At 40.7% G+C, this 13,231-nt stretch overlaps 1 protein-coding gene across 10 annotated transcripts in view; it reads left to right on the top strand.

Annotated features, from left to right (window-relative positions):
* The window catches only part of ZCCHC2 (zinc finger CCHC-type containing 2), a 42,525-nt gene extending 35,148 nt beyond the window's left edge, over positions 1-7,377 (top strand). For 9 of the 10 annotated variants that reach the window (XM_051799360.1, XM_051799359.1, XM_051799368.1 and 6 more), the window contains 3 exons: positions 2,473-2,601; positions 3,305-4,813; positions 5,810-7,377. In XM_051799360.1, the coding sequence (XP_051655320.1) occupies positions 2,473-2,601; positions 3,305-4,813; positions 5,810-5,877 (1,706 nt within the window). In that variant the 3' untranslated portion in view covers positions 5,878-7,377. Of the gene's footprint in view, positions 1-2,472; positions 2,602-3,304 lie in introns of all 10 variants that reach the window. The other variant, XM_051799363.1, reaches the window with a different exon arrangement.
* The last annotated feature ends 5,854 nt before the right edge of the window (positions 7,378-13,231 follow it).

The following is a 13,231-nucleotide window of genomic DNA, read 5'->3' as shown; positions in this document are numbered from 1 at the left end:
AGTCTTAAATCTGTTTTGGTGAAAGTCAGCATGTTGGTAGTCTAGTTTGTGCTTTGACTTGCTGTATAGAACATTAGACTCAGTCTTGCGTATGCAGTTGCACAGGGTGTGTCTCTTTTCATAAGTAGGTGGTAAAATACTAGTAAAGTCTCCGTGAGTTGGTTTATGTGGTGTAGTAGTTGCGGAAACAGTTACTGTTGGGCTACTTCCGTATGGAATTTAGCAGTCTAGAGTGTGTGGAGCCCCACTATATTGTCATTAGTGTTCTCTTTGCAGCCTACTAGTTTCTTCATCTGTTGTGGAGTGGCCCACGAGGAACCTTTATAAAAACCTTTGGTGCAAACTGTTGATGAACTGCAGTGTGTAAACCAAGTGACTACTGAGCTACAACACAGAACTGTGTATGCTGCCCTAGCAGGGTTCTCAGGTTTGGGTAATCCAGCAAAATGTAGTGTCTAGGCCAAAACTTGTGTACATCAGTCAGTTGTAAGACAAAATTATATTTGTGTTCCTTTAGTAAATCAAGTCACCAAGCTTTATTACAAATTTCTGAAGGTCTACCCATTGACTTTGCTTTCTTGATATTTTCTAAGTTCACAATATCGATTGCAGCCTTGCCTCTCTTACATGTAGTTTACATGACAGAAGGTTGACAAAGGGTTTGCCTTTTCCTACACCACGTAATTGGCATAAGTGTTGAAAGGATTCTTAAAAGTGCCTTGTCTTTCTGTTGCTTCCACTTGTGGTACAATCTTGATTAAGCTTTCATTCTTTCTTCTCTCTGCTTCTTACATTTGAGAGTTCCAGGTGGATCCCATTTGGAATTACTGATGTGTTTTTTGGGCAAGTGTTTTTACCTTCTACAAACAGTATTTGACTAAAACTTTAAGAATTCAGTTCACAAACTTAGCAAAACCAGAACAATTTTGCAAACCTATAATTAAGGGATGTGCAAACAGAAAACATACTCTACAGCAGAACTTTGCTGTGTACATTTCTGATTGATTACTGGTTTTGTAGTCAGGCACTAAGCTTTTATGAACTGACAATAACTTTAGGAGGTGGTGCAAGTTCGGGTGACGTAGTTAGCAAACACAACTGCGGCAAAACATTCCCTATTTAACTTTGCACCACTCTACAGGTGTGAGACTGCCTGCCTGATCACTGTTGGCTGGTTCAAGAAACAGCTGTAACCCACAGAGGCTAGAAGCCATTATGTCATGCTCAGAGATGAGCTTTCTACCTATATATAAATGTTAAAATGTCTTTTGAGATACTTATTGGAGACGTGGTCTAACGAAAAAAAAAACATGTTGCAATCTGAATCTCTGCCTAGTTTTATATATCCAGGCTTGATTTGAAATGCCCTGTTTTGAGTCCATAACTCTTAACTGCATCCTGTTTTCTTCCATTTTTCATCCCTATTTTTAGCTTTTCTGAGGCATGGGTTAGTTACACTGGTAACTTTTAAGACTTGATGCTTTGTGACCAGCACCTTAGACTCTGGTTTTCAGTGACTAGAAGTTGAGACTGGGGATCCAGATTATATTAGATATTCAGAGCACTTGTTAAAATAATTTAACCAGTTACGGGTTTAATCAAGGAAATTATTTCAGGAATTGAAACATTAAGGCAGGTTTTTGATGACTCATCCCAACCTGTTAAACTTGCAGTAGCAATAAAAATTTTTTAAAATACTATTTTATTTATAAACTATTATTGTAATTCATAAAATAAGTAATAATATTCTAATTTTTGTACTGGAATTTCGCCGATCAGTGTTTTGTGTTTTGGGGTTTCTTTGAAGCTAATGTCTGGCGTAGATTCTGAGAGGGTGAATTTGTCATTCTTCTTCCCCTCTGAGGCTGAACTGGAAAGCCAAACCATGGTAGCTACTGACTCTGAAAGCTGGTTTGCAGCAAATGACTGTCCCATGATCCATTCAGAAATCAGAAAACAATTCAACACTTTTTCAGTTCACCTCTCTTTCTTTAAACAGGATTTGTTGACAGGGTTTGCTTAAAGCCTGTTCTAGAAGAGTGAATTGTAAAATACTGTATTGTTTTGATGTTCCCTGCTGAGTTAGCTTTCTGCCTGTGCTGGTAGGACCGAGGAGCATTGCAGCTCTTCGAATGGAAATGTTTGATCGCTACCATTCAGAGGAAATTATTGTTGTAGTGCAATCTGATATAAGCATCACAGAAATCATTAAGGGTCATCATTCTTTTCACTGCTTTGCGTAAATATCAATTTTCAGTATCACCTTCTGTAACACCAGGGATTCAGTCATCACAAATTTAGAGACAAGACCAGTCCTGAATGCTGGGGGTTGAAATGCTAGCAATATGGGGGACAGATGCCATTAAATAGGAACAGGCAAAAATCTGAACTAGTATGAAATGTGAGCAAACCAAAATAACCTTACTTCCATACATTGAGATTAAAAATAAAAATGACCACTTTTATTTTTAGATCTGAATCTGGATGCTGGATCTGGTCATGACACTTGTGGAGAAACATCATCTGAAAGTTACAGTTCTCCTTCTAGTCCACGACATGATGGGAGGGAAAGCTTTGATAGTGAAGAAGAAAAAGACAGAGGTTGTATTTATGGAAAGTGTGCATAAATGCCTTTATTCCTAGACTAATCTCTTGCTTGTATTAATTTTAATTAGTTTTTTAGTTTTATTATCTCCTTTTTTTTTTCTGAACTAGCCAGAGAATACATTTTGCTTTGTGGGTTTCACGACTGGATGATTTGACAGCTTCTAGCAAATAGCAGGACTGTTTGAATACCACTGAGTTTTAGGTTACTACATATATGTCGTAATTTTTTGACCTCAGTGGCATAGCTCTCTTGAGAAATTTCCACAGTACAGTAATGTGAAAAACATTGGCATGAAAGGGACTGGTTTTATATCAAATTATGTGTGTTATGTCTCAGAGCTCCGTCTTTTTGTACTGATAGTTCGCCACTCCTTCCAAATTTGGGTAAGCTGTGGTAATGTCTTTTTAGGCAGATGCAAATTCATAACTCGGTCTGTGTTCTATTCTTCACATTTGCAGATACACACAAGTCAAAGACACAGTAGCTAGTTAGGCAGGTGGATATATAGGCAAGTGATGGACCTAGCTTAATTTGGATGATTGAAAAAAATCTCAAAGTTACTACAGTTCAGGAAGACTTAACTATCATTCGTGTCATCAAACTTACGAGATTTTATATGGGTAAATGAGGCCAGGGCATGATTCTCTATTGCTTGAGATTCATTCTTCTGACTGACAAATGCTTTTGTACCCATAGATACAGACAGCAATTCTGAGGACTCTGGGAATCAAAATACAACCAGGTTTACAGGCTACAGTGCTGTCAGTTCATCAAATATGAACAAATCATCTGCTCAGATCTCTTCAGTGAGTAATGAAAATGGGAGCCTTTCAGAAGATCCTTTGAATGCAAAGTTTCAACATATTTCCTTCATGCCTGCCTTACACTGTGTGATGCACAGCGCTGCCCAAAAGCCGGAAGCAGTTGTCCCACCACCCATATCTGCAGATGGTAAAACGATGGGAATGCTCGTTACCACGCCTGTCGCTGTCTCGCCAGTGAGAGAGTCTGCAAATTCCCCGCCTGGTGGAATGGGCCCAGTCGCCTCCGGTGAACCTGAGAAACGTCTTGAGCTGATGGCTTCCCCTTTGCCAGTCCCATCCACTTTCCTTCCACATTCTGTCCAGCCTGGTAGCCCTGCTTTGCATTTGGCAATACACAGATTGAAAATGCCCTCTCCACAGGGATCATCGGAGAGTTGCACAGTTAATGGACCACAGCAGCCGACAGGAAACTTAAGTATTGGATCACCAAATACTGCCTTTATCCCAGTCCACAATCCAGGTAGTTTCCCAGGATCTCCAGTTCCTACTACAGATCCCATCACAAAACCTGCATCCCAGGTGGTAGGACTGAATCAAATGGTGCCTCACATTGAGGGAAACCCAGGAGCAATCCCTCAGCCTACCAATCTAAAGGTAGTTCTTCCAGCAGCTGGTCTCTCCACAGCAGCGCCACCACCTCCACCAGCTTCGTACGCTTTGCCAGGCAGTCCTCATGCTACCAGTGTGTTGCCCAACCAGAATACAAACGTGCTAAACACTGGAGCAGCTTCCTCACCACCTCAGTCCGCTGGCTTAGGTGTTGGTCAGGTCCAGTCCACTGTTCCTCCTGCAATACCAACACACACGCCAGGCCCTGCCCCCAGCCCGAGCCCCGCTCTAACACACAGCACTGCACAGAGTGACAGCACATCCTACATAAATGCTGTTGGGAATAATAACACTAACGGGACAATGTTACCTCCGCAGCAGTTGGGATCTGGTCCTTGTGGTTCTTGTGGACGTAGGTGTAGCTGTGGGACCAATGGCAGCCTTCAGATTAATAGCTATTTTTATCATAACCCACTTCATGGACAAGTCTACAGAGTTCCATCTTTCTTCCCTCTGCCGTCACTTTGCAATGGCAGCTACCTCAATCAAGCACATCAAAGCAATGGAACACAACTTCCGTTCTTCCTGCCTCAGTCTCCATATGCAAATGGGCTTATGCATGACCCAGTGATGGGGAGCCAAGCCAACTATGGTATGCAGCAGATGGCAGGATTTTCGAGGTTCTATCCTGTATATCCAGCACCTAACGTAGTTGCCAACACAAATGGGTCAGGACCCAAGAAGAATGGGAATGTTTCATGTTACAATTGTGGTGTAAGTGGACACTATGCGCAGGACTGTAAGCAGTCATCCATGGAGGCCAGTCAACAAGGTAATCATGATAACTCCCAGCGGACTTGCTTTTGAGTTTAGCAGTTTCTCTTTACCTTTCTGAATGTGCTGGTTTTGGTCTTGCAGAAAGGTGTGCGTGCGTGTGTATGTTTTGTGTAAATGGTTGTGCACTAGTGACCTGCTCTAAAACTGCAAAGTATCTTATCTCTGCCTGAAAATCTTGTAGAACAGTGCAAGGGAACAGGGTTCACAGCGTGAAGTTGAAAATGCGTATGAATTGAAGCTGGAAAGTCAAATGATACCAGTCCTAAATTGTCCTTCTTTTTTCACTGTTTTGTTTTTGACATTATGTCGAGACTTGCATGTTGTTTCAGTTTTTGCATTCCCATTCAGTGGGGGTTTTTTGGAGAGAATTCGTTGGCAAAAAGGGAAAGATATCAATTGCTGCCTATGATATGACCTTGGATTTCTAAAACTTGTGAGAATTTAAAGAAAAAACAATAGACTGGCCATTTCATAATCTAACTAAGGCTTACCTTTGCACAATTAGCTATCCTTCTGTGTCCCATCATGCAATACATTTAACTTTTCAGACAAGTTGCAGCAAAAAGGCAGAAAGCAATTGAAACTGAAAATCAAAGGAATGGCTTCAATTTCTCTCTCCGTCCAGAAGAATGGGGGGAAATGCAGTGTTTGCATTGAGCATAAGCTATTTTTGGTTCTTGTACTTGTGCCCATTCTGACTTCACTTGTTTGATTGGAGTGGAACAGGAAAGATGAACCTTGATGGGGGTCATCTTTTCTTTGCATTTTTCCAGTAAAGCTCAAGTCCTATATCTATGCTCTATATCTTTTTTAAATTTACAGTTCTAGCAAGCAGATGAGAGAAAACAGGGTAAAGTCTAAGGACCTACTTTAAAAGGACTGGAGGATGATAGTGCCTTTTGAAGAGCATGTCCATTTTGATACCTTGTAGTGGTTTTGTAATCCATTTTAATTGTGAGCAGTGACTTAGTAGTTCTCTTTCCTGTTTTAGGCACTTACAGACTGAGATACGCACCTCCCCCTCCCCCTTCCAATGATACCTTGGATTCTGCAGACTGAAACAAGTAAACATTGCCTACTTAAACTGAAGCTTGGGAAACTGGGGGAAGGTGTATGTGGGAGGGAGGGGCTGGTCTTGTGTTTTGGGACATTCCCGGTTTTATATTCTTTTGGAATTTTTCATTGCTTTTGCACCTCTGTTCCGTACAAAAGAAGAAAGCTGAGTCCCTGGTCTCCTCCTGGTTCTACAAAAGGCTTGCATAATGCATGTAATTCAAACACACAGCCAAACAATCAGACAGAGCATTCAAACCATGCTTTTGCACTGAAGACTTGAGACATGTGCAATGTTTACTGCAGTTTTTAAAAAAAAAAAATTCCTCTGACCTCTGACATCACTGGTGGAGCAGCCATATGGTGAAAGAAGAAACTTGGTCGTGTTCCCCACCACAATCTTCTTCCCTCCCTCCCTGTTCTCCTTTATGCTGCTGTTTTCTTTTCTTTCCCTGGTTGTCCACGTGGATTCGTTGGACTTGCATGAGTGTTTAGCAGTTCATACAGACCCTGCCCGTACTCTAAATTTAATGCTCATGAATTGAGGGGAGATGTTCAAACGTCCTATTAGCAGAGTCCAAAGGAAAACACAATACTGTATGTGTACTATATCTGATAATAATTCATATACGCAGCTCTCAAGAGGCCCAAACAAATGAAAATACATAGAGCAGGAAGGGGCTGAAACTGTGTGGACTGGAACAGATTGAGAAAAATGAACGAGCTTAAATTGACAGATTTTTCTTCCCTTGTAGCTTTTTAGCCTGTATGTTCAGCAACAAAGGTGAAAAAAATGGTATGAATGTTGTACTCAGTGTGTTTGCATTTGTAATGAAAGTTGACAGCATTTTTTCCTTTTTTAAAGCTATTCTACATCGTGTCAACACAGAATGAACATTACTTGATTGATTATTTTTTTTCCTAAACTGTTACAGTGTTGCATTGTACTTGGAATGTAAATGTTTTATTTCAAACTGAACAAAAGCTATGGTTTTCTACAAAATAGTCAGGTATTAGTATTAGAACCTGTCTACCAAATAGCAAAGTCACTATTTTATAACAATTTACCACTATGCGTAATTACGGTATAATGTGAAAGACTGAAATGAGTGTTAAGATGGTATTAAACATGTCAGTATCATGAGTAAGTTTAATGCTGCTGTATTTTTTATTTTATTTTTAAAAGCCAATATATGTACTAAATTGCTTCCAGGTAATATTTGATTTCCTAAAGTGCACTGAGGTTATCTGGAAGACGAGTGTGTTTTTTGACTGCTGCATTCAACACCGATGAACAACTACCACTGTATATCCATAGGGTTTGGCATTCCTCACAGTTCATGGCAGAAATGTTTTTTCTTAAAATCAGACCCAGTGTCCGGTAGAGGGATGAAATAAAAATCAGTCTTTGGTTCAGCCGTCTAATAAATTGCTAAACAAAAAACTTGAAGAAAAAAAAAAAGCTTGATTACTACATTTCTTCATAGGTAGCATTTATATTTATAGCACCAGTGTACATTTTGAAACTTTTTTCTTGGAGGGGGGGAATGGGGAGGGAGGTAGATGAAAGCTTTAATTTAAAAAAAAAAAAAGTTTAAGTAGTAAATGAAAATTATTTTGATTAAAATTTTTATTTGATCTGGGTATTTTTGGACCACTTGAAATGAATGAACTGCGTTTGAGTTTAAGTGAGGGTGTTAAACCACCAATGGACTTGTATTGTGAATTACCTGCCAGTTGTACTTTATGGAACTTATTTTATGATTTAAAATACTGTACTGTAAATAGGAGGTATGTTACCTTCTCTTTATTTGTATGTTTACCATATACTTTGATATTTGAAATGTACTGGAAAGGTCACTTATATTTCTAGAAGAGATTGGATTTTATGCAACCTTTTTCCTTGAATTAACAGCAATAAAAAAAAAGAAAAAAAGTACCTGTGTGCATGTACTGTCCTTTATCACTGAGAATGATGAGTCAGTGCCACTGGGTATAGGGATGGGATCATGGAATGTTTTGGCAAAGGTACTGTTTTGGTTGGAATCTGTCACTTTTGAGACAAAGCTGAGAGTATTTGACTTAAACTGAGGTCAGTCTTGTGTCTGAAGTCATGATACTGTATCTTGATTTAAACTTCTTTAAGATATATGCATCTCTTGTATGAGAGAGAGGTTGATCTTGTGTAATGGCCCCAGCACTTGGACCTCAGCTCTTTCAGAACAGTTAAGCCATCTTGATGTGATGGCTCCTGGATTTGGGCTAAAACCCAAACATGCTTTTTTTTTTTTTTTCTGACTGCTGTGCAAATAATGTGTGTGCTAGTCATGTAATAACTGGAAAGTGAGATCTTTCTCCTATTTCTAAAATATATGGAAGAGCAACAGGAGTTTCCCTACAGGAGTAAGGAAGAAGCTTAGAAATGTGCAGCTTACAGCTGAGGGGTCTGATAACAATGTAGTATCTGAATGTGCTCATGTTGTACTCATGAAGAGAAGGGTACTGAGGACTCTGTTGCCTCAGTTAACTGTATAGACAGTGTTTCTAATTCCTGCTGCTTAGCTGCAGCTTATCTGTGGAGCTGAGGACCACAGACTATCTTGGATCTTTATCCTAGCTTACTCCCTAGAACAAACTACTTGAGAAACCAACTAAGGTGATGAGGAGGCTGAAAGTTGCCCATGAACCCAACCTCTTTTCTTCAGGCAACTCCCATAATAATGGTGGGGTGTTGAGCCCAGGGGTCACGGACACCATCACACAGCTTCCATTGCTGCAAGTGCCTCGTGTCCTGTCCCTGGACACAAGGGAGTGCAAACACATGTCCAAGGAGTTCGTAAATTGTCATATTACTCTGAAAGTACAGTGTGCTACCTACAGTACCATCTTGAGTTGCTGATACTCTCATTTGCCTCTGTGCTGCAAACAACCCTGACTTTGACAGATCCTGGTTGCATTTATCAATTCAAAAGTGTAAAAGTACATACCCTCTGGCACAGCAAACACTATGAAACACCTCATTCTTCTGAGGCTTGTTTTGCTGGCAGCACTTGCACCTGGCTGTCCTCCCTGGCTGCACCACCACTGTCTGTGCAGCCAGGTTTAACTACAGCTGCAGTTCAAGACAGAGATTCTCTCTCCTGCTGAGTGATTTGGAAGCTGCTGAATGCCCTAAAGGTAAATGTGAAAATCCCACTAGTTGGTTGGCCTGAGCAGTTATCCAAGCTGACCAGGAGTGACTCTGAGTACTGCACTGCTTCTGGTTTGCAGTGGTGCTGCAGATTGTACAAACCTGTTGTTTGTACTAACCATTTGATTCCTAAAGCTGGAAGAAAAAAGTAATAATGAGGCAGACCATGGGGAGGATTGGAAAGATGGGAGCATAAGGGCATGTGATGATGCACACTGCTTGCTGTGAGTGAACAGATGGCCTCTTTTTCCCAGCTAAGTGACCTTAGGATGGCAGTGGTGGCCTAATGCCTAGGTCTTGGCTTAGCTGATACTACTGGAGAAGTGAAGGAACAGAGTGTATATGCATCACGCCAAGGTAGACAGAAAGTAAAAAGGTGTGGAAAGGTACATTGAGAACTGCAAAACTTGACCAATGCCAAGCTACTTCAGTTTTAGAGAGATGGAAATACCATTGCAGCTTGTTTCTGCTTTGCTCATGGTGTGAGCCTCTAGAGGTGTGCTGGCCTGGGCCTCCTGAGATTGCCCTCCTAAGTAAGGTTGCCTAAATTCTGTGCACACAAAAAAGCAGCTTTGGGCAACAGAGCTTCCTGCTCAGGGCTGGAATTGAAGCTGCTGGAATTGGGCACAATATGTGCTCTTGTGCTTGTGAGGAAGAAGAGGTGTCCTAAAGGCATAGTCATGAGTTTATATTAGAGTTCAAATACTGTCTCAGTTTCATGGAACATGCTCCAGGTACTAACCTACAGTCCTGTGCTCCTTGCACAAAGGAGGAAGGAAAAGCACATCTTGGAGCATTATGGCAGGGAGAGCATGCTGCCTCCCTGGCCATGGCTGCTGCATTGCTTGGCCACTAATTGGAGTAGAGAAACAGGGTTCTCATTTTGAACCAGCCTTTGAGCTGACAGCAGTGGACAGTCATGATCCTGAGCCAAATTAAACTGTACATTGTGGGAGATTCGAGATCAAAATGTATGAACACCTGTATTTGGTCAGGTCAAAAGGCCACTTATGCCTGCGACTTTTCTCAGCAGTGATCAGTAGCAGATACTTCAGAAGAAAGTACTTTTAATAGGAAAAACAGAAAGACAAGTGCTAATTATTGCAAACACGTGTCCTAGCAAAGTGACATGAGTGCCAGGTTCATCTTCACAATAGGTGGCAGCATAACTCTACCAGTGGAATACATGGGAACTTCTGAGGTACCACGTCAGACAGTTCAGTTTAATTTGGTTTTAGCATCTTCATGAAGCTAAAAGTAAGCTAAGTAAGCTTTGACTTGTGATTTTGTGATGTTAGTTTCTGTTGGGTTTTCTCATGCTTATATATTTCTCACATGAAGAGCATACTAATTGTTGTCTCTCAAAAAAAAAGAAAAAAAGCATTCTGAGTGTGTGGCCAGCACGTTGAGTGAGGTGATTCTACCCCTCTGCTCCACTGAGGTGAGACCCCACCTGGAGGACTGTGTCCAGCTCTGGGGTCCCCAACATAAGAAGGATGTGGACCTGCTGTAGTGAGTCCAGTGAAGAGCCACGAATGATAATCAGAGGGCTAGAACATCTCTTCTATGACGAAAGGCTGCAAAAGCTGGGGTTGTTCAGCCTGGAGAAGAGAAGGCTCTAGGGAGACCTTACTGTGGCCTTCTAATACTTAAAGACTAAAATGGGGACAAATTTTTAGTAGATTCATAGTTTTAAAGAATGACAATTTAGATTGGATATTAGGAAGAAATTCTTTTCTATGCGGGTGGCAAAACATTGGCACAGGATGCTCAGGGGGAAAGTAGTTGCCCCATCCCCAAAAACATTCTGAGTCAAGTTGGATGGGTCTCTGCAACCTGATCTAGTGGAAGATGTCCTCACTCATTGCAAGGAGGTCGGACTAGGTGACCTTTAAAGGTCCTTTCCAACCCAAACCAGAGCTAAAATAGCCCAAGTGTCACAGTGAATATTGAAGACCCAGAGAATTGCAGCCAAGTGTGAAAGTTATGTCTTAAGAACTACTGAGCATTGAAGTGGTTCTAGATACTTGTATTCATACAAGGAATGCTTTCTGAGCACCATGGAGCTTTTTTTTTTTAAACAGAATAATTCCTGAAGGAGTCTGGTGATCTCTCAGGATAATGTCTCTTACTTACCTCTCTCTACTTAGCCTGAAGCCCACAGATCAGATATTTATCTGGAATATCTCATGCTCAGGAACACGTTGCCCAAGAGATGGAACATAATAAAACCATTATTTTTAATATTGATACGTGTTCCCTGACTAGTGTAGAGGGTCACTGTTGTATGAATGGGTCAATAAAACAAGGTACAAAAATGCAGGCTTCATAAAAGGATAGAATAGCTGTATCTTAACCAATTATGCAGTCACTCTCCTCTTTGATCTAAAATGTCCATTTTTTAATTGACTTCTAAAGTATGCATTTTTTCCCAAGGCAGAGAATGTTGATAACTGATACAAAGGTAAGAGTTAACTCCTACCAATGCTCCTTGGTGCGAGTAAGGAAAGATAGGAATTGTTGACTAAAAAAATTATTTGCCACATAAGTTTGGTGTTAAAATCCTGGTTAGGGACTTCTTAGAAAAAACGCTGTATGATACATACTAAAATATAATGTACATAATGAAATATTAAATTCAAATAGTTTTATTTTGCATCATTTGTAGTTTGCCGCAATTTCAACAGCTTCAGATTTCTTTCTTATTTTAACTGAAACTAAGATTTGAAACTGATGTCCTGTCTAGGCAGAGGAAATAGAACATATAAAAGTAATTGTGTCGCTATCAAAATGCTCTTTTCCTTTTTTTTTTTTAATGTTTTTTACAGGATATGCAGTGTCCCCAACAAAAGAGCAGACAGCTTAGCAGTGGCAAGACTTCTGGATGAAACCATCATGGGACTTATTTTAATTACTCTTTTAAGACCAGATTGGCTCTGAGGTGCATCTTGATAAGGACACCTGGATATTTCAGACCTGGCGTGTAAATCCTTGCCTCTGTCAGCATACAAAATAAAAATCACGAATGAAAGGAGCAGTAACATGAGGAGAGGAGGGCAGGGGAAAGCAACAGCAGCACTAAAAGAATATGAAAAGACATTGGGGTGAGACAATTTCCACACATCACTTGATTTCTTACCGCAGCTCAGATCAATTTCATAGCAATGAACTTCAAAGACTAACTGCGTCAAGTTGGTACAAAACCAGCTGAATTCTGCATGTCACCACAGTGCAGTTGACCAGATCAGACATATAACACAGGAGAGAGGTTCTTCCAGCACTCTACATAAGTCTGGGTTATGTGGACATGGAACAGACTAGAACAGTACATTTAAAACCTTACAGTATTCATCATTGTTACGGCTACACAGAGTTGTCAGCTAGCTAAGATAGTCTTTAGGGTGTTTTATCCCTTTGATTTGTTTTCTAATTTTAATTTTTGTGTTTGCCTGGGGTTTTTTTCATCTCACTTTTGCCCTGGTTAGCCATTTTAAAGTCTCTTTCACATGTGTGCTAGAACCATGCACATGATGGAGGGGCACTTGAAATTCTTTAATCTGTGATATAAAACTCCAAAATGATAATACAGCGTGCTAATTCAAAATAAAATAACCAATGCAAGAGGGCAACTGTTGGAGTGTGAGCCTGTGCCAGAACCTGCCATTGCAAAGGCAGCTAAATGGGAGCTGGAACTTTTCGCTCTGCACTTTGAAACCATGAAATTTTTCTTCCTTTCTGAGGAAGGCTATCTCATTTCTATTATGTTCTCGCGTGGAGGAGGCAAAGAATGGGATGTTAATTCAGAGCTAGACAGGAAAATGAATGTGTTTGGATACTCTGAAACGAAAGCTTTATGCCCAAAGGCTGTCATACCTCTAGCACCACTGGAGAGAGCAGCTGCCCTGAGATGTAGCTGTCACTTAGTCTAAGCCAGAAATGTCTAGCCAAGTTGCTAGAAACTTAATGACAGCACTTTCTTGACTTTTCTTCTTGACTGTGGAAGGGAATATTGTAATGCTTTTATTGCCATCTATTGCCAGCAGGTTCCTAATGCCAATGTCTGCAGGGTACAACTGGCAGGAAGGTCCTGGACTTCACTGCCTAATGCAGACCTGGCAGGTTGGCAGGAGCAGGGCACTCATCTCCTGAGCAGCCTTCTGGCTCAGGACA

The sequence above is a fragment of the Manacus candei genome, unplaced genomic scaffold (genome assembly GCF_025592945.1).
Source record: "Manacus candei isolate 608988 ecotype Guabito, Panama unplaced genomic scaffold, ASM2559294v1 h1tg000049l, whole genome shotgun sequence".
Taxonomy (NCBI): Eukaryota; Metazoa; Chordata; class Aves; order Passeriformes; family Pipridae; genus Manacus; species Manacus candei.
This window is presented reverse-complemented; position numbering and strand designations above follow the sequence as displayed.